The 22514-nt window shown below is 38.3% G+C and overlaps 1 protein-coding gene across 1 annotated transcript in view; it reads right to left on the bottom strand.

Annotated features, from left to right (window-relative positions):
• LOC134662409 (paired mesoderm homeobox protein 2A-like) overlaps nucleotides 1-16642 on the bottom strand; it is a 56306-nt gene extending 39664 nt beyond the window's left edge. Inside the window, exon 1 of the mRNA XM_063518624.1 lies at nucleotides 15774-16642. Coding sequence (XP_063374694.1) covers nucleotides 15774-16002 — 229 coding nt within the window. The 5' untranslated portion in view covers nucleotides 16003-16642. The remainder of the gene's footprint in view (nucleotides 1-15773) is intronic.
• Nucleotides 16643-22514: the final 5872 nt, after the last annotated feature.

Raw genomic sequence — 22514 nt, 5'->3', positions numbered from 1 at the left:
CTTCCCTCGTATACGGGCCCGATTCTGATTTTGAAATAGACATCTATTAGATATCTTTTAGACATCACCAAGATACGATAACGATATGTTTAAGATCTAACCTGTCAAATTTGACATTTGCGCGATTCTGGAGATACTCTTGAACGATTTCCACAAGATATGACTTAGAGATCCAATTCACATCTAATAGATATCTAACACTATCTAACGTAAAAGTGACATTGGTTGCCCGAATTGGGCTGCAAAGAGAACTAGTTGAAATCTAAACTATAACTTATCTAGAATGGATCTAGTACGTGTCGTATCTTGTGAATATCTTGAAGTTCTAATACGGGGATATATATTTATAGCAAGATTCTCTATCTATGTAGGTATACTCTATATCTATATATATAAATATACCTGGTACCTACAAGGAGGGACCCTTCTAACTTTTGAGACAGGTTTGAAGAGCGTCAAGTTGTGGTTTAATATTGAGTTCCTTAAGGTTTTAAAATAAGCACCATACGTCTGTTATTATTTTATTGAAATATGGTAGGTATGTTATTGAAATATGATATATTCGTTTCTTATTATTACCCGAATACATTTATGTGTAATTATGTGTATAGTTATCGTGTTTTTTGGGTTAATTAATTGAAGAAAGCTATGTATGCACCTACAACTTCCGAAATTTATTGATGGATATATTTTCTTTATAAAATTAAATTAAATTAAATTAAATTTGGTGTTCAATGCACCAACAAGTGAAATAAAAGGTGCAGCACAAAAAAAATACCCAATATTTGTATGTCCTTTGCTTATAATAGCAAAAAATATATTATTGTCATTAGTGAAAAGAGGAAAAGACTACAGATTTATAAAGGGTCGGAATCGCGCATGTGACACCTCTGGAGTTGCAGCTGTAAGGAGTGTACCCTTACTATCAGGCAGGCCGTGTGATAGTATCCAGAGATATCATTTAAAAAATCATCCTGTTGGTCAATTTCCATTAACTAACATTTACGTTACTTACACCCTAAACGCAAAACGACGTTGGTTTTTAAATAGCTGGTATGTAACTTTTATAATAGCAATATCGAAAAGTTAATAAGAAAGTCAAGTTCGTGTTAAATAAGTCATCGTCCACTTTCCGCTTAACTGCCAAAATTAGATGAGAGAATAATTTTTACAAAACGCATGAAAATATCAGCAATACGGCAAAAAATTACATCACGTTGATTACAACACGCAACATTTACAAATTATAGGTATACCTATACAGGGTGCTTCCTGTAACAGGAGCAATAAATTAAACTAAAGGCTGTACTCCTCAAACTGACCAACAATTGTTCAGCAACTTTTAAAAATCATAAATCCTTTAGACTTCCTTTTTTTCATACAAAATAAATATTGCCTTCAATGTACGCTGACATCAGTGTCTTTGACGTTGCTTGTCACGCTTTAAACATAACAAAATTTGCAGTACATTGCGTCTTAGAATAAACTTTAAAGTGTAATAAAAATCAATACATGAGTTATTTTCAAAAGTTGCTGAACAAATGTTGGTCAGTTTGAGGAGTACAGCCTACAGTTTAATTTATTGCTCCTGTTACAGGAAGCACCCTGTATAAATCCAAATTTTCAATCAATCGACACGCAAACCCTTTGGCTGCCGCCTTTCATCAAATCCGTGTTTACCAACACGTTAGTCGCACGTGTTCGTAATTAATCGTCAGTTACCAATTAATTCACAGGTGATATGATCCGAGACCACCCCTCCCGCCCCCACCCCCTTCGTTAATTACCAGACGGCGAGACTTGAAGGGCGCTAAGGACTTATCTGGGCTGCTGTACTGCCGTATTCGAACTTCGAGATATTCACAAGAGACGACACGTACTAGATCCATTCTAGATACGTTATAGTTTAGATTTCAACTAGTTCTCTTTTGCAGCGCAATTCGGGCAACTAATGTCACTTTTACGTTAGATAGAGTTAGATATCTATTAGATGTGAATTGGATCTCTAAGTCATATCTTGTGGAAATCGTTCAAGAGTATCTCCAGAATCGCGCAAATGTCAAATTTGACAGGTTAGATCTTAAACATATCGTTATCGTATCTTGGTGATGTCTAAAAGATATCTAATAGATGTCTATTTCAAAATCAGAATCGGGCCCGTATACGAGGGAAGCCTGGAATACCTGCTTCGTTGTAGGTACATGAAATTAGAGGTAAGGGTAAAGAAAAACTTTTGTAAACATGACTTTGGTATGGACACAGGCTGGAATACCCTGTAAGGTTAGCTATTCAATAATATCTACATTTTTAAATAAACGTATCTAAATTATTATAAATTGAATTTTAATTATTTTTTCTTATTTCCGCGCGGCTTCATTTGTTTTTAATTAAAAAAAAAACATTTCCGCCTGTCGCTGGAAGTGCATGTGTTAATAAGTATCATCATCATGAGTCCAAGGCGCCAGCATGTTTTTTTAATGATATAGGACTTGCAAACAAATCGCCTGACGGTTACACGCAACACCGGAGTGATAGGTTGCTACTAATATTATTTGAGCTCTAATTCGTACAACATTTATAAAGGCTAAGTTTCGACAGTTCAAAATGTACGACCCGCGCGTATTTTTTTAAATTGGATGTATGATTTCCGCTAGTAGGTAAGCAAGGAAACATAACCTTAAGCATCGCGCCTTCATGCGTAAAAATCCACGCAGTAAATTGTATCGCCATCCATCTAGCCGGGCCGTGGTTCATTTTTCTCGCGTCACGAACTTCGCGAGCATCCATAATGCACAACGTCGGCGCGTCATCGCGGCATATTACTACAACTATCGCAACTTCCTATCTCAAGTATTCGCGATGAGGAAAAAGCAATCTTAGTGGGTCCAAAATAGGGCTTAAATTTGCAATATATTTGTAGAGAATGTGTGTGGTTTCTGGAAGTTTCCGATAGTGCCCCGCTCCGCGGAAAGGGTTACCTACACGTAGATTAATGAAGGCACTGAGAAACCTTATTGCCGCATCGTCGCCTTCATATATCACGCCTGGTTGTTGACTCCGACTCAAGTTTGCTGAATATTGCGAGGCCGTCAGTGGTTTTTAAGCGGAACTAGATTGAGTAGGGATCACAAGGTTTCCTTAACCGGTACCGATACATATAAGCGTGAAGGAAAATTTATTTTGTGAGTTTTTTTTTTCAGAAATATTAATAATCGGTGAAAACAAATGCCCTTTGACTTGCCGCTTCCAGTGTAAGTTTCATAATACAAGCCGCATTTCCACGTTCCACAAAAGGTAAATGCAACTAATAAGATAATGTATGCATAAAATATACACGTCATAATATATTTCGACACAAAATCATGTCATGCTACGACTTAGCGCTGCGAAACTGAAGCATATTTTATAATTTTCGGATACAGTATGTAACATGTCACCGTAATTGCAATAGTAAGGTCAATGTGGCTAATTCCGTCATAGGGACTATTCCGTCCACGAGCATATATTTCTTTGCTTTTCAATCGTAGGAAAAAAAACCATCTGCTTTTGATTGCTGAAACCTGAAACTAAAAGCAATCGCTGCTTTGTTGCTGAAATTATCAACTTTGTTCGCAGTTCGAGAAAAACGCTAGTAGACGGAATAGTCCCTATGACGGAATCAGTCACATTGACCTTACATGGAGTTAACCGTTGCATTTTAGGTTTTATTATTTACGGACGCTCAAATTGTTCATCGACGCAGTATGGTTACCTGCGTTGGGCTGGTGCGAGTGTTCCGAATTACAATAACAGCGGCTATAATTTTTACGATTACCCACTCGCCAACGACCCGCTCGCGGGAAACGTTTTTACGGCAGCCATTACGTAAATTTACCCATATGTTTATTTGCAATATAAAACATATTGCCCTTGTTCATTGCTGTAAGCTTTTATAGGCTCTGACGTTACTTGCATTACTTGTAAAACGTTTTTATCGTAGCAGATCTGTCGGTTGCTGAGACTGGAAAATACAGTTTAGGTACTTATTTGTAAAATTACCTAACATTTTGAACTTTAATGATTGATCTCATACTGTTCTCATTATGATCTGGTTTTGACATCGTCCACAGAGCATAGCGTACGTAGGTAATACTCTATCTTCTGCAGAAAGGTATGTACAACAAATAAGTAGGTACGTCTAATAACTTTTTGTGTAGGTAGTATCTTTCGTGAAATTAAATATACGTACCTATATAGTCATACATCGGTGCTTTATAAGAAAGAATAGGTGTAAATCGATCTGCGTCCAATTAATTTTAAATTTATCTTATTCACTGTAAGACCATATTAGTTTAACTAAAATGCGCTTTGTCACATGACATGAGTTTATATCCTTTTTATATGTGCAAATAGACTTTCGCCTTCCTATGACCAAGGATGTAGATAAATGTACCAATGAGTAACAAATGGCAAAGCAACATGTAAGTAAGTAAGTATGAGCAAGTACGTTAGTTACCTAATTAAAGAAGTCAGTCAGTACATACATTTAAGTAAAAAACGGTACGCCCGTTTACTTTCTTATAAATTACATATACTTAACTATAACTTTACGTAGGCACCTATATAACAAGAAATTTATTTATGTTACCTGGTATCTACATATTTATACTACCCATCTATCAAATTATCCATTGATTCTATACCTTTCCAGAATAAAATCGTAGTATTGTGAAAACTGAAAAGTCAGCGTATCGAGGAATAGTTTATGTGCCGCGGACGGGAAAAGCCACATCGAGCATTACTCGCACGATATACGAGTACAATGTTCTGTAAAGGCATGCCCTCCCATTCCGAAGGCCGTATAATTCTTTTTAAATCGATATCATAGATGGCGCTATATGTCACAATCGGCGATAACGAAATTTTTATCTTACAGATTAAGATGTATTAAGAGACATTTAAAGTGTCATAAATTAAAAACATTATAAATGAAATACAAACATTAATAACAACACGAATTCAATGCATTCATTTTCGAAATTTGAAATCACAATTATATCGCGACTGACTACGTTATGAACAACAGCGCAGGACAGTTATGTGGAGCTGTCGAAGTAATATTGAATATTCTCACTAGATGGAGCCACCACGGTTCTAATATGTGGAGTTTGATTTAGAATAATTACATTTGAGTTATGAATTACGAAATTTAGTACATAATGTAAAAAAAATAGATCGGTCAATAAACAGGCCTACTCTAAATGAGTACCTATTTTTTTAAAAGTAGGCCTGACGTTAAAATATAAATTAAAAAAACTCGTAAGCCGATGTTTTTCAAAAGAAATGAATGCTTTGTTTTTAAACACAATGCAAGTTTTTATTTCGCTTGATGTCCAAGTCAAACGCACATTTTACTCCTTTATTGACCGACGCGTTTGCGAAGGTCTCCGTTTTAACTCGCGCCAAATTTCGTTTGAGGAGAACGTTCTCCTCGGTTTAATTCTCAACCGATTCTCATCAAATTTTGTGACCAGATTCTAGGATAAAATAGTTTTTTTTTTAATGTGATTATTTCAAAATTGCGGAAACAAATATGTAGTCGTATCAATATTATAAGAGCATTTCTTTTCTTTTTCAGATATATTTACAGTGCTTGGCAAAAATGTAGAAATGTTGTATAGGCGGTATTTAGATATGTATGTAGGTTTTTACTCGAATATAAGTAGCCAAATTTCGTCAAATTGGCTAAGTGCTATCATGGCGCAGTTTGCAAACAGTTGCTTTGATGCATGGAGGTTCCAAGTTCGAACCCCAGTAAAGTGCGCTGCTAACTTTTTGTAAATTTTTACACTTATATTATTGTATTATGTATTATTATTTGTGCAAAGCACGGGTTAAACGTATTCGTTTCATTTTTCCAATCTTTTATAAACTTTTTGTTAATTTAGTTTTTCTAAATAATTCTAAACGGCGTACCCATATATTTTTTATTCAGTTTTAAGCTATGCTCGCGAGGTCTACAGTTTATTAATTTCCTTGTTGTAAACGATGATCGGCTTAAACCGCGAAAATCGAAGTTTGTAAACTTCATGAGGTAGAACAAACTAAATTGACAGCGATTTTGATAACACAGACTATGCAAGTGTTCTTTTAATTACATAATCTAATAGAAGTTTGATGTTTAAAATAACACTAATAAAATATGCTTGGTATGACTCATGCAACTATCTCTGTCACTCGAATTACAACTTAATGTGAGTAAAAGAGCCCAAAATTTGCAATATTCGGTGTTCGCGGGTCGCGGGGCCTGCCTAGTCGAATTTTTGTTGACGGACAAACTCCGACAATGACTGCACTCATGACTACGACGGGAAGTATGGGGGTGGTCATGATTTGGTCATGGACTGGCCACGGTGTGACATGTGAGTTATCCTTGAAAAAAATGCTACCTAGGTGTTCGTATTTCCAATGCAAGGTCATGACCGCCATGACTGGTCAAAAGTCGATGTTTCGCTTCTAAACTGAACACAGTGCGCGTTTGCAAACTTGAATTGACAATACGGTGTGTTATATCTATAGGTTTGTATTTATTTTTAATTTAATACGAGTACTTATGTCCTCAATCGCTCCAGCGTCTCAAGGCCGCACAGCGACGTGCACACGCACACTCGGATTAAGTACTAATTGTAAGGTGCGTCTGTGTGCTTACGAAAACTACCATACAACTAGGTACATAGGCGTGAACGCTGAACGCCACAGTCATTCGTGCCGTCCTCTTCTTCTTTCTAATAGGAGCGACAGGGACAGCATGCACGGTTTGAAACTTCTAACAGTTCTAACCATGTTAATAAAAGAGGGACGGGCAATATATCTCGCCGCGAGATACTGTCGTGCCTATCATGGGCTAGCCCGGCTGTAAATATTTGTTTTTAGTGCAAATATTTCCTTTTTGTATTTTAAAATACTACAAAATAAATCGTGTTACTGCCGTTTGTACGAGAATGTAAATTTTTAACATGAAATAAATGTTTAATAAATAAATAAATATTATAGGGACATTCTTACACAAATTGACTAACGATACAAATGTGTAATATACAATTAATACTTAAATACACAGAAAATATCCATAACTCAAGAACAAATATCTGTCTCATTATATAAATAAATAACACTTTATTTTCAATATAAAAAAATCGATCGAGTAGGTAATTCAAGGTAACTTTTTTTGTAACGTTGTGGACCTGCTACTTACGGGTTAAACACCCTGACCATGGAAACCGGCATACCCTTATTATTTTCCCTCCTCTTTTTTATTTCTGAGACTTGGTGCGCGACTGACACTATCAATAGCTGGCGCGCTCGAGTAACATTTTTAATAACTAATCCGTTTTGTATATATATTTTCTTAGGTACAGTCAGCAGCAGAAGTTGCTAAGCGGGCGAGGCGTTCATAATTACCTTGACGCGCTCTTATTCACTTAACAATAAAGTCGCGTCAAGATTATTTTGAACACCTCGCCCGCTTAGCAACTATTGCTGCTGACTGTACATGATAGGACAAGTACGGCTACCATTAATTGACATTTGACTTTTACGCCACCGACTGCGTGAACTCGATCGCACCAATACATCAATGCGAGTGCGAGCGAGATAGACTGCGATCGACTTCATGCAGTCGCTAGCGTACCTAAACGTCAAATGCCAACTCATGATAGCCGTAGCGAATAAGCTACAAAACTTTTAGTAGTTAAATAAAAAAATGAATAAATCGGAAATACAATTAGTTTATTTATTAATTTAAAAGCATGGCAAAAAAAACGTTACACACATTTTTTATTGCAATATTACGAAATAGAATGTAAAACACGCAAAGCAACGTACATATATGGGGCATTATCTATGAAAAGGGACCTTATTGTCGATGGCGATTACGCCGCACAGCGTCGCGCAGCATTGTATTTATATCAGAGCATCGTTAATAACGGCGTAAGCGCCATCGACAATAAGGTCCCTTTTCATAGATAACGTCACATATGCTACTTAGGACGGTGCGCTTTTTTAGTATGGGATTGGCGGATTGGGTATCTGCATGTACTATGTAAGTACTAGTATTTTATGGGGCATTATCTATGAAAAGGGACCTTATTGTCGATGGCGCTTACGACGCACGGCGTGGCGCGGCATTGTATTTATACCGGAGCATCGTTGATAACGATGTAGGCGCCATCGACAATAAGGTCCCTTTTCATGGATAACGTCACATATGATCTGTGATCCTTACAAAATACCTACTCCTTCCTTTCCTATATACATGGTCTTTTTAGGGTTCCGTACCCAAAGGGTAAAAACGGGACCCTATTACTAAGACTCCGCTGTCCGTCCGTCCGTCCGTCTGTCTGTCACCAGGCTATATCTCACGAACCGTGATAGCTAGACAGTTGAAATTTTCACAGATGATGTATTTCTGTTGCCGCTATAACAACAAATACTAAAAATAGAATAAAATAAAGATTTAAGTGGGGCTCCCATACAACAAACGTGATTTTTGACCGAAGTTAAGCAACGTCGGGCGGGGTCAGTACTTGGATGGGTGACCGTTTTTTTGCTTGTTTTGGCTCGACTCGATATTTGTTTATGGTGCGGAACCCTCCGTGCGCGAGTCCGACTCGCACTTGGCCGGTTTTTTATTTCATAATAAATCTAAGAAAATACCGCGTAGTATTATATCTATATCTCTAGGTACTAATATGGGGCATTATCTATGAAAAGGGACCTTATTGTCGATGGCGCTTACGCCGCACGGCGTCGCGTGGCCTTTTATTTATATCTGAACATCGTCAATAATGGCGTAAGCGCCATCGACAATAAGATCCATTTTCATAGATAACGTCACATATATATTTAGATTTTAATATGCGCATATTTTTTCAAGTTATTACTTTCGATTTTATTTAACGGACGTTAAAAATAGATTGTTTCGTCGGCGCGACCTTGGGCTTTGGGCCTCTCAAGGCCATGTGGACGGCACGCGGCAATGCAACGCTTAGCTCCAAGAATTATTTTATTAAAACAGACCATACCGCAATGCCGTGTTCTTTCTGCCCTAATGTGAAGCATAGGTACCTACTAGATACCTTCAAACCAGCATAAGAGTCCTCTTTGATTATGCATTATTATTGTGTATCTCAAAGTCACAGTTATGCTGGTTTACCCGAACGCTTGTCGTGCTGATTTGCCGAAGCAAGGTAAGCGATAAGAATACGACCTGTGATTTGTAACGAAACTTTGACGCCTTCGCCTATACTAAAGTAGGTACCCATTCAAACTTCTATTTACAATACAAAAAAATTAACAAAAAAATTAAAAAGTCAAATTGATTTCATAATCGTAAATTATGATATGTAAATAAATTTCAATTTTGCCGCCGATGGCTGAGACGCCATCTAGTAATGATTGACCTTAAAAATGAATGTGATGTGTAGGTTTAGTCCGTGAAAGCTACAACAGATGTCGCGCGAGAGGTGTTTTGACGCCATTTCAACGCATGTTTGTCGTAAGAGTTTTATTAGCTCCGAGGGGCTCCGTGCGCCATCTAGTTTGTTACTGTGAACTAAAAAATTGCCTACAAGTATTTGCTACTTAGGACGGTGCGCGTTTTTAGTATGGGATTGGGTATCTGTACTAGTATTATATGATCTGTGGTAAAGGAAAACAATTCCTTTTCTAAAATAAAAGTGTGTTCTTTCGTCGCGACTGTACCGCAGTAACATTGTAGAAGTTACGATCGCGGCTCCCGGCGCAGCTCAACTGTGAGATATTGCCTTTTTTATGGCCCACTCTACTATACTATACTGGGACAGAATAGATCACATGATGCGATAAAATATTGCCCTCGGTGTTCGCACCAAATCGAATTAACCCGTCCACTTGCATACAAAGGCGACATGAGAATAGAAATGACAATATCGGGTTATTCTTACCGATTCCGAAACGTTCTCCCTGTTTATTATGTAAACATCTACATACGTAGCTCGCTTTGTTGGAAAAGGGAGACAATGTAATAAGTACTTACCTACGTAACATTAAGTGATTGTTTAATTTTAAAAATACAATTCTATAACAATAGCCGCAACATCCAAACAAGAATCATCTTAATCTTAACCGTAATTCTTGTAATTGTACTACAATTAATACGCAAACTTGTAATTAATTTCCGCATGATTAACGGGCATAATCCGAGCTTACTCGAGATTACGTGCGCGCCCGCTGTGAGTTATCGTGCTTCAGGGCGCCGGCGGGGGTGAGGCAGCGCTCGAGTTCGCGGAAGCGGAGGCAGGGTCATACAAGACGGTAGAGAAGGCTCGCTCGAGCTTTGCTGTCCTCCCCTCAAGATTCTCGCGGACGCCGCTGCCAATTAGGGGCGCAATCGCTCACGCGGCGAGAATGCTCCCCCCGGCGCGCCGCGCACCCCCGCGGCCGCCCGCCCCGCCCAGCACCACTCTTTGTGTCGTGACCGTCGCAACTTCACCAAATTAAGACGATTTCTTCTAGGTACATCGTATACTTTCACCGAACGATCCCCGATCACTTAGTGGCACGTATCAATTTTTAAAAGAAGAGTTGCCTACCAAAACTCTTCGACGTATTTACCCTTGAGTTTTTAGGACTTTTGATCAGTACAGAAAGTTTCCCAAATTACTCGACCATGATAGCAATACCGTCATGGTCGAGTAACTTCTGAAACTTGGAATTTGAATAATTTAAAGATAGAGTCTGTGCGGAAAGAGAATAGTCGTAGAATGTATTGGATCCCATACATTTCACGATTCTTCTCTTTCCGCACAGACTCGTAAGTCACCAATATATATGGCGTTTATATTTTTTGTCATTTACTATAGGAGATGTGACACCAAGCTTGTGAAATATAAGTATAACATCTACGTAGAATAGGTAAATTTTCTCAGTTCGACTGAAAGTTTTTATTTTAGATGCAACTTGAAATCTTGAATTCCTGAAATATCTGACAAGGCGATCAAATTGAAATCGATGGAACTATTTTATAACATTTTATAAAAGACTGATCGACCTCACTGGTGACCGAAGAGCTGGCAGCTTTCTCGCGCAGCGTATTAGCCTCGCTATACAGCGGGGAAATGCTGCCAGCGTCTTCGGCACCATGCCAAAGGGGTCCAATTTTTTAGATTTATTTTAATTTTATTTAGTATTCGTTTTTAGTTTTAATTTAGTTTTATTTAGTTAAGTTAGTTTATTTATTTATTAATTTACAATTACCTGTTAATTTATTTATGTTGACAATTTTATAACATGGAAAACATAACGCAATTAGTTTTTGCACGCGGCCTCGTCGGAAAAGAATGTTGGTTTTTCTTAAGTATAAATTCCCACCAAAAACATTTTCATGTAAAATGTTGCCAAGACGAGACCATATGGCTCGGCACTGTCAAATAGTTATCAGATCTCATGTAAGCCAAGCCTAGCCAAGCCAAGCGTCTAACTCTACACTCACTCCACAAGCCCTACACCTTAGTCAAAATATGTGGCTTGGCCGTTTCGTTACTACAAGAACTATTTGTATTCCTAACAGAAAAGTACCTAATGAAATTTTACTTTAAACGAACTGGGGATTTTTTAAGATGCATTCTGATTTTGCACCAGACTTACATTTTAAATAAAAATATAAGATAGGTTCTTCAGTTTAAATAATATATTATCTTTAAGTTTAAATATGTTGTTTTTTATACCAAAATATTAAATATCAGTATGTTTGCTAAACAAAAACTGAAAATAAGCTTTTGGCAAAAATTTCATTTTTGATACATTATCGCTGACTGTACTTTTCTTTCCATACACAATTAATATTCATCGAGACAATTCTAAAAACCCCAAACACAAAATTGGGTTGCGTTGTTTTATCACAGAGTTCCTATGGCCACCTCCTGTCTCCATTATCAGATCAGCTCCATGGTACCATAATATTGCATTGTCACCAGTTACGTGTGTGTACAGTATACGTGTGTATGCAAATTTTCAGCTATGAAGCGGAAAGCGGGAAGTGGGTCAAATTTAACTTTCAAGATTTGACCAGTATACAAACATACTACATAGTTACATGATGTATACAATGAAAAGTTAATAAGTTGGTAAAAGCTTGCAATAAAAAGAAATACCGACTTGAAAAAGGATAAAGTATACATACTAGTATCCCTTTTATATGCGCTAGCTACTGACATGTTTGAAGTCGGTGCCAATTTAAATCTTAAAATCGTCAACACATGTGTCGAAGATCATCAGGGTTGACATTCGGTTCGACAGTGCACCGAATGTCAACCCTGGCCGCGTAGCCATCGTGCCAATCGCTTACGCTCCGTAGCGATCGAAACGCAACTGTCACTGTTGCACTAATATGGAAGAGTTATAGAGAGACACAAAGCGATTCGATGGCGAAGCGATAGCGATCGTCATCTTGGCTAGGCCTCCTGATGCGGTTCGATAAGAAAGAGAAAAGCTGTCCATTTCAGAGATATAATGCTGTCAGTTTTGCTCTTCGGGTACCTATATTTTTTTAGGGTATGAATCTGACATCAAGAGGATTACCCTCAATTCCTCATTCAGTCCCACTAGGTTTTTATAAAAATAGAACTGACCTGGAACCTTCTACTTTCAAACAAAACAAGTACGAATTCGTTTAACTCGCGCACCGAGTGTTCCGTACTTTTTAAATATCTCATGTAACTATAGGTAAACTCAAAAGACTTTTGAGCAGAAATATAGGTACCTACTATACTACCTAAGCATAATTATTTATGTACTCGAAAGTGGGGTACAACCGTGAAGTTAAGTGAAAAGTTAAAAAAAATACCTTAGTTTTATTAAAATCTACGAATTGTACTATGTTTGATTGACTTAATTAATTACATATTTAATTAGTGACAAAGAAGGTATTTTTAACTAATTAGTGAAATCACAATTTACTTTATCAGTCGTGGCAAAATAATCAACTTATAAATCTCTATTTTATCCGGTTTCCGCGTTGTCCAAAACCGGCTATACCAAATCCTATATACCTACCCGATTTTGTCCCTTAAGTATTAAAAAAACTATGGAACTCGCTAGTTAGCGAACAGTACACCCTCATCCATAGCATCATTTTACACTTGACACATTGTACCCAAGCATCTTTTTTCCGTGTATTGTACAAAAAAAACGCTTAGGGACAAAGCTATTTGTTAGAATGAGATAATGATATTCATCTCTCATTCTGTAGTATAGCTGTGTCCCTACTTACTTAAGAGCCCATCAACGTAAACACTACCGCCACTGCTAAATAATCGTGATTATTTAAATTTAACGAAAGATATTTTAAAAACGAGGCCGCTACGTACTGTATTGTGTATTTAAGTACCTTTTGATTAAGTTTTGATTGCATCAAACTAGTTTTTATGTTGCTGGATTCGTCGATCTATGAACTCAAACAAAAACGACCGTTTTAACTTTGGACGCATAGATTGACGAATCCAATAACATAAAAATTAGTTTGATACATTCAAAAGGTACTTAAATGCACAATACAGTACGTAGCAGCCTCCTTTTTAAGGTTCCGTAGCCAAATGGAAAAAAAACGGAACCCTTATAGATTCGTCGTCGGTCTGTCTGTCTGTCTGTCTGTCTGTCTGTCTGTCTGTCCGTCTGTCTGTCCGTCCGTATGTCACAGCCACTTTTCTCCGAAACTATAAGAACTATACTGTTGAAACTTGGTAAGTAGATGTATTCTGTGAACCGCATTAAGATTTTCACACAAAAATAGAAAAAAAACAATAAATTTTTGGGGTTCCCCATACTTCAAACTGAAACTCAAAAAATTTTTTTTCATAAACCCATACGTGTGGAGTATCTATGGATAGGTCTTCAAAAATGATATTGAGGTTTCTAATATCATTTTTTTCTAAACTGAATAGTTTGCGCGAGAGACACTTCCAAAGTGGTAAAATGTGTGTCCCCCCCCCCCCCTGTAACTTCTAAAATAAGAGAATGATAAAACTAAAAAAAATATATGATGTACATTACCATGTAAACTTCCACCGAAAATTGGTTTGAACGAGATCTAGTAAGTAGTTTTTTTTTATACGTCATAAATCGCCTAAATACGGAACCCTTCATGGGCGAGTCCGACTCGCACTTGGCCGCTTTTTTAAATATCTTTCGTTAAATTTAAATAATCACGATTATTTAGCAGTGGCGCTAGTGTGCACGTGGATGGGCTCTTAAGTAAAACTTACAAGTGTATCTTGGGCCTAACGTGGGTCATCCTTTAATTGTAATCGCGGCCGTCGGTAAAAGTACCTAGGTAAGGTAAACGTACCGGTGCTCGACGCGGTCCCATTACATGTCATCTTGAAACTTAAGTCATTGTCAATAGAGGTGACAGCAGGGTGTCATCTATTGGGCATTAGCATGTCGAGCACTAGTACGTTTACCTTACTAGTGGTTTACATTTAGAAATACCTACAGGTAGGTACGCGTTAAGAAAATATTTTTATTTATTAAAATTGAAAACAGTTAGGTACGTTATAGTTTAATAAAAAGAACCTGTATTTTTTTATTCATAACGCACCTTATGATTTCATTAAATTCCATTGCCACATTTGCCACCCTATTAAAGACATGAAAAAAAATAACATCTATTTAAAGCATAGAAGGTAGGATCCTATAGAAGTGGTCTACACGTGCCTCCGTGAGGGACAAAACATAAGCACTGTGACACTGTGATTGGTCGAATTTATTTGTTGCCCACCATAATCCATACTAATTTATGGTAGGGAATAAAAAAATGTGAGACTGTGACAAGGACAAACAATAATAGCGCTTTCGCTGCTACTCCTACTGAAAGATACATAAGACTATCCCGTTCGGTCAGTTATCCCCACCACTCATGAGTGGTGGGGATAATTGATATTTATTATCTGATACATAGTATTTTATAGTAGATTCATGATTTAAAGCCTTTTAAATTTGTTTACTAACGCATGACATAAGTACAATTTTCGAATTGCCAGCAATCCTGTAATATCTACATAATTATATAATCTGTCGAGCCATTTCCGTTAGTAGATAAAAGGGGCAAAATTAAAAAATGTATGCGGCAAGGAAATTAGGTAAATTTTAATATCGCGCCTTTTTCTACTGACAAGTTGTACTGATAATAGCCGGTTTTTTTTCTATCGAGCGAAAAGTGAAAGCGAAATCAATTTTTGAATCGATGAAGTTAAAGGGAAGTTAAAGTGAAAGGCGTCAAAATTGCTAAATAATTACATTTTTGGCCACCCGCACCCTATTGAGAGCTAAAAATGTACCGCGATGATTCAAAAATACTGCATCTTAAAAAGAATAATAAAACATAATAGCGGATGGCAGCTTCTCCATACAAACATAGTCCCCATTTTCCTCTTTCGATGTTGAAATTACCTACCTATATACCTACATATATATATTAACTACAGCTATGGTTTTTTTATTAGATTTTTTGGATTTTATAATTATTATAAGGGTTAGGAGCAAAAAACAAACTCCCATTCAAATTTTTAAAAGCTAACCCTAACTCTTAAAATAATTGAACAATAAAAAATAGGGCAGGTAGGTTGGTAGCTACCTAATTTCAAAAACAAACTTGTTTCATTCCGTTAATACCTATATAATTTTATTGATTTTCATGTTTGAAAAACACGCGTCGACAAGTAACCCATAATCAACCAATAACGTGTTCAAAAACTTACGTTGCAAGTTCATAGTCGGCGGGAAAATGTGGTGGTTCCTCATGGCCTGATCCTGCGGGCGCGCGCACTGCGGCGGCGGCGGCTGGTAGCGCATGCCCTGGTACCGGTACGCGGCCTGCGACATCTGCCCGCACGAAGCCAACTCGCCCCACGACAGCTCACCGCCGCCCGAGCCCAGGCAGCCGCCTTCGAACCCGCCACCAGCACCGCTCAAGTACCCGTACTCCATGCTCACTCTGATCTGATCTTCACATGGACCAAAGACCGGCGGCAGAGCGCCGCGCCGCGCGGGGCGCGTGCGTCTTCTGTCAGAAAGCGCGAAGGCTCACAACCACATAATTGGATGAGTTGCGAGTATATCGAATTATGCCGATTACAGATGGTATCGGATCGCAACGTTAGTTTTTGCCAGCGCAGGACCGCGCTCTCGCCCCACTCGAAATCGAATGATAAGCCTAATTCAATAAGGGCGAGCTTCGAGGACGGGGCGGGGCGCGCACCCCCTGCGGGCGAGCCAATGGGCGCCGGCGAAGGCTCCGTTCCGCGCCGCCATAGGCTGGCCGCACACCCCCGCTCTTCGCTCCTCGAGGGGTGCGTGTCACGACACTTGTCTACTTTTCTTTTCGCCGACTGTTCCTTTGTCATTGAGGAAAATAAAAAAGTTGTAATTAACGATCCAGGTACTTAATGAATGGTTTTAGGTATTTAAATTTGCTGGGCTTCTTCGTAAGTTTCTGTAAACTTTAAACTTGCTTTATGGCAGTCAGCCTATTCTGATAGAGGTAAAAATGAAAAATATCAAACAAAAGTTGTGATGCTGCGTCCTTGTCGCGCCCGAAGGTTTTTAATTGTTTTCCCGAACATGTGTGCAGACCAATTTTTGTATCGGGGAAGCGCTTCTATAAACATGGAAAACTTGGTGGTTTAGTTGTAAACCTTTTTTGCAAAAAAATTTTTAAGAATAGCATTGTGTTTTGATGACATACTAATCATAATTTATTTAATAAGTTTTTTTTAATGGTTTACTAAGATACTTAAACACTTTAAAAGTGTTATGGGTTTTATTGTAAACTGGCCTCTGCCCGCGACTTCGGCCGCGTAGGTGAAGGTCGGTAAACTGCCCACCCCTCTGAAACCTACCCCCTTAGGAAATGAATTCTGGATAAAATTTCCAAAATGCCAATTTTATAGTAGCAAGTACCTAATTCGTTTCTGCGTGATGGTGGAACAAACATGCGAACATAAAAACTTTCACGTTTGTAATAGCTACCTGCTAAAATTAGGTATACTTTGGGGATGGAGGCATAAAACAAAACGGGTATACGGGTATGCGGGGAGAAGGCCTGAAAGTTTAAGTTTTTCTTTCATTGTACGAACGTATTTCATTCTATTCGACAGAATACTCGTAGTTATCGCACTTTAATAAAATACAAAAATATTATGTTATTTGTACCTACCTAATAATTATTTAGGTATTTAAAATTATTTGTCTCAATATAGTTTAATCAAACATTATGATAGTACCTACTAGGACTAGGTACTTTTTGAATTCACATTCCTTTCGTAGTTTTAACAAATTCTTCAATTTATTTTGCATCTCGGTAGTTAATTTAATCATAACTCTGCGGCGTTAGCACGGTCGATTTTTTTATCGCTTGTCAAGTACAAAATTTCATTAAAAAAAATCGTTTATTTCAGGCGCATATTGCGCGTTGACACATACCTACTTTATTTCGCAATAAAACAGCATCTATCCGCTTTAGGCATCCCTCCCCTACCTCTGTGCGCTAAAAGTACAATGTAAACAAGGTTGCATTTCATTACCCCCCTCTCGAGACGCTGCCCAAGTCAGAACTCCCCGACACTGTGGTCTAACTTGACTTAAGGTGACAGTCCATTTCCAACTGCAGCTGCACTACCGCTGCGGCGTTACTGGTGCGACATTACTGCAGCGGCGATAGCGGCGGCGACTGCTGCTGTTGCGTCGTGCAGTCGCAGCAGCGTTCGGGCACTTCATGAATTTTCAAAATGTATATGATAAGTACGGTCGAGTTCACAAAGGTCCAATTTACAAGCAAACGTTCCAAAATTATATTGTGACAAAATTATAGTGTGTAAACAGAAGCGTGTATTATATATTTTGGAACTTTAATAGCAATAATAGGTTGTAAAGATATTTGTAAACTCGACTGTAACTACTTAGAGTTCCACGACTCTTCTCTTTCCGCACAGACTCTATTAATATTATTATATACATATATAGGTACCTAAGTACCTAATAGGTACTATTGCGTTTGATATAGTCAAGCAAAAAAATATGTGTGTGTGTGTGTGTGTAGATAAATTTGTGAAGTTTATAAATACTTATAGATCTGATGGTCAAGCAGATCTTGTCAGTGGAAAAAGGCGGCAAATTTGAAAAATGTAGGCGCGAAGGGATATCGCCCCATAGAAAATTTGAATTTCGCGCCTTTTTCTACTGACAAGATTTGCTTGACCATCTATATATAAAAATTAGCAACATCGTATAAGCCTCCGTTAAATTCTGTTTCTTTCTAACAAACACGGGGTCAAAATCACTGATAAGGACAAACAATTAATAAGGGTTTGTTCACAGAACATTATTAAAGAGGTGACTTGTTCTGTGGGTTTGTTAGACTGCCTGTCAAGGCGTTTATTAGTAACGCCATAAGTAGGTATATATACTTTGAATTAAAAAATCGCCTGAGCGGATTTTACCTTAGAAATAAGTTGTATGGAACCAAATACACGAAAAAAAAGTTTACTAAGCAGACAACATTTTCAATTTCAGAACACATTTTATTTTCGGCCGTTAACCAAGTTTGAGGACATTAAAACAGCAGGACGTCTAGGGAGAGATAGAAGGGACTCACGTGAGAAAACGCGAACGCTCACATTGTAATGTGACTTAAAACCAAATCATTGAACAGTTCATACTAATTTAAACCACATTTCAACGTATTAAGGCTCAAATTTCAAGTACATTTGTAGGTGGGAGCATGCAGTCGAGGCTCATGGGGCTAGGACGCATGCTATGACTCTCGAGGGACGAAGCGCGCTCCATGACAATATTTATTATTTATTTTAATTATCTTGTACTTTTTACGGATCATTGTGAGTCACACCTAAAATAATGTTATGATTTAATCAGGCAAAAAGTGAACGTAGTCAAACTCGGTTTAAAGCCAAATAGCATTTTTCTTTTAAACCGGCCACTTGATCCGAAAGTGAACTGTTTAACACTTTGGTATACACACACTTGACCTTGCGTATGGTAAACAAAACACCCCTATAATGGTCGTGGCACCAACAATGAAACGTAAACCACAAATCCTCATGATTGGTATCGTTATTACATTATGAAATAAAATTGCCTATATTTTTTCTAGTTTTACTCCATTTCACTTATGTGTCTACTTTATCCAGAAAACAATGCCTGAATATAAAAAAAATATATATCATCAGTTTAATTGAGTCAATTTTTATTCATATTTTCATTTATCTATATTTAATCACATTACTTTCACATTGAATATTATAATAAGCAAAACCATCCTTTTTTCGTTTGTGATAACTTTTATAAAGCCTAGGGCTTTCCGTTTTATAAACGTTGTCACAAACGAAAAAATGAGGTCTAGATGCAAGGAGAGTCCTACTAGTAAATGTTGAACGGTCTGTGCCTATTCTCACTGTGACTTAAACTGCGTACTAAACTTACAGTAGGTAACACACTCGACTAAACCTTACACCTACATAATAAAGTGTACTATTGGTCAATTTGTTTGTACGACTCTCAGATGAAAAACAAAAAGTCCCGCGTAAAATATGTGATCACTTAGCAACCTGCAATCAAATAACAACAACTGCCACGTAGTTTTTCACTTTCTCCGAAATTGTGACTTTCTTCCTGCATTCAATATTGTTATGTTGTTGTTTTCAGCTGGTTTTTTCGTAGTGCTTTTATAGTTAGGTAGGACGGAAACCTACTCGTATCACTGGCTTGTCTAGATCCAAAAATAGGTACTGAGTACAAACCGAGATCTAAGCTTTTGGCCAATTTCACTTTCTTATATTAATATTACCCATCGAAGAATAAAAGTCGGGTGTGTAGAAGACGACTGCCAGATTATTTTAATGTCGTGGTGACATGGTCTTGATGTGTCGTCTTCATGTTCTTTTCCTTGGCACTAAGTCTAGTCATCTTGCCTTATTAGATTTTGATATAAAGCCGTTGTAAAGACATTAACATAAAAACTCTTCGTAGCCCTTCGCGTAGCATAAACGTGTATATTATTATGTGATCGGAGTCGCAAATTAGAGTTACTTACCTATACAAAATTACAATTATAAGTACTAAAATTAATAAAATAGTTTCCTAGTTAGACTGAAAACATTCTAATAATATCCTAAGTATTATAAAATGAATATAAAACTAGAATTAAGTACAATTAATACTAAAGCTAAAAAATTAAAAATACCTATCAAAATTTTGCGCCTTTGGTAAGGTGCCCATCACGCAGGCAGCGTTCCCGCGCTGGATTGCTATGGCCAATCTTTGCGCGAGAAAGCCGCCTGCGCGAGGGTCACCTGTGGCCTGTCTTAGGCGTTTGCTGAGCGCCTTGTGGAGCCCCCGAGCCCCCCTTCCCCACGGACCTAGTGTCTCGACGCCAAAGGCTACAAATTCGTAGTGTGAGCCGAGACAACTATATTTATTCGCCTTGAAGCGTTCTCGGGCGTCAGCCGCCGCCCCGGCCTGTTTGCTGGTGGCTGAAATGTAGGACGCCGCCAGCGTATCTGCGCAGGTGGCGTCCCACACCAGCGCGCGGCCCATCCGCCAGGGGATCAACGACATCCCGTCGGGGCGCTTGCCGTCATCCCTTGCGATCTGGGGCTCCAGAGCCGCAGGGACTTCGGCGCTGACGAGCGCTCTCCTCAGGATGTCGTTGAGGGCGGCATGACGGGATAGGCGGCCGGCGCCGCCCCAGAAGCAGGCGAGTCCGTGGTGGCCAAGGCGATCAACAGGGGCCCCACAAGAGGCGCAGCTGTGGTCTACACATACATCGGCTCCGACCCGGAGTCCAATAGCAATTCTTAAAGTGTTTGGCTCGATGAAAGTGCCGGTATTGGGTGATGGGTAGGCGTGTAGCCATTGTCCAGACTCTGGTCTGGACACAGCTAAGAGCTTTGCGCGGTCCCTTCCCGACGAAGTGTCAACTAGGGATTTCATAACGGCGGTGCAAGCTAAGTTGTCCCAGGCCCTTTGCATCTCGGGTCTAGGTGGAACATCTGGCAGTTTAGCTAGCCAGGCATTCTTGGCCTCATCCAAGCACGCGATCTCGCAGTTTGTTGTTTTAAGGATTTTACCTGCGAGATCAGACGTGCTATGGATTGAGGACAAGAATGCCGGCAGAGCAACACTCGATATTGTACGTGTTCCTAAACCGCCAAACCTAATGGGCAAAGAAGCTTATTGCCATTACAATTTAATATTTAGTTACTTGTTATTTTGTATAACTCTAATTAGCGACTCTGATTTACATATACCTAAACGTTTATGCTACGCAAAGTGCTACGAAGAGTGTTTGCTACACGAAAAACTGCTATGAAATTAATTTAGGACATAATTCGATCGTACCAAACAATTGATGTACCTACCGACTACCTGCCGTATTCGAACTTCAAGATATTCACAAGAGACGACACGTACTAGATCCATTCTAGATACGTTATAGTTTAGATTTCAACTAGTTCTCTTTTGCAGTGCAATTCGGGCAACCAATGTCACTTTTACGATAGATCGTGTTAGATATCTATTAGATGTGAATTAGATCTCTAAGTAATATCTTGTGGAAATCGTTCAAGAGTATCTCCAGAATCGCGAAAATGTCAAATTTGACAGGTTAGATCTTAAACATATCGTTATCGTATCTTGGCGATGTCTACTAGATGTCTATTACAAAATCCGAATCGGGCCCACCGACCTATACATGTGGATTTTTTAAATGGAGCACTAAGGGCAGCTATTAGATCCCGTGCTGCTACGCCAACAAAATGGTCTTAGGAAGGACCATCCAGAACTTTTTAATTACCGTTTATGAACATTTACAGATTTTGGTAATAGGAATGACTGGCGTAAAAAAATCAACTTTCTTTCATACTAGTTATATGAAACAGTGAATTTTTATTTATTGCTTTTCTAGTATACCTACTAGGGTACCCCCTAACCTAGGTAACGTAAAAAGCTTTTGATCTTGGATGGAAATGAGATCGACTGGCGTCCAAAAATGTTTTGTAATAATTGAGGATTTTGTCGCCGACTGTATTTTTTTCACAAAATCTGTAAATGTCTAAAAAAAGTTAGGGGTCTTCTAAGAGCATTTTGGCGTAGCTGACGGGATCTGGGTGCCTAGCTAAGATGTACTTAAATCGTTTGCGCTGGTAATTGCCCTCACTTCCCCATAAAACGATAAAATTCATCCTGTAAGTAGGTATATTCATATGAACTTTTACTAGGTACTTAGAAGATTTTTAAAGTTAGAATGTTGTTCCTTGTCAATTTCTAATAAAAAACAAAGCCCTAAAAATTTAATATTTGAGCTTGATCCCAAACAAAGCAAACGTGTTTAGAAATAAAAATAATCGTGTCACCGAAACGACGCGATCGTGCGAAAATAAGATCCATATTATTTTCGCACGATCGCGTCGTTTGACTTTGAGTTT

Source organism: Cydia amplana, chromosome 3 (assembly GCF_948474715.1).
Source record: "Cydia amplana chromosome 3, ilCydAmpl1.1, whole genome shotgun sequence".
Taxonomy (NCBI): domain Eukaryota; kingdom Metazoa; phylum Arthropoda; class Insecta; order Lepidoptera; family Tortricidae; genus Cydia; species Cydia amplana.
Note: the sequence above shows the minus strand (reverse complement) of the source record. Positions and strands in the feature narration are given on the sequence as shown.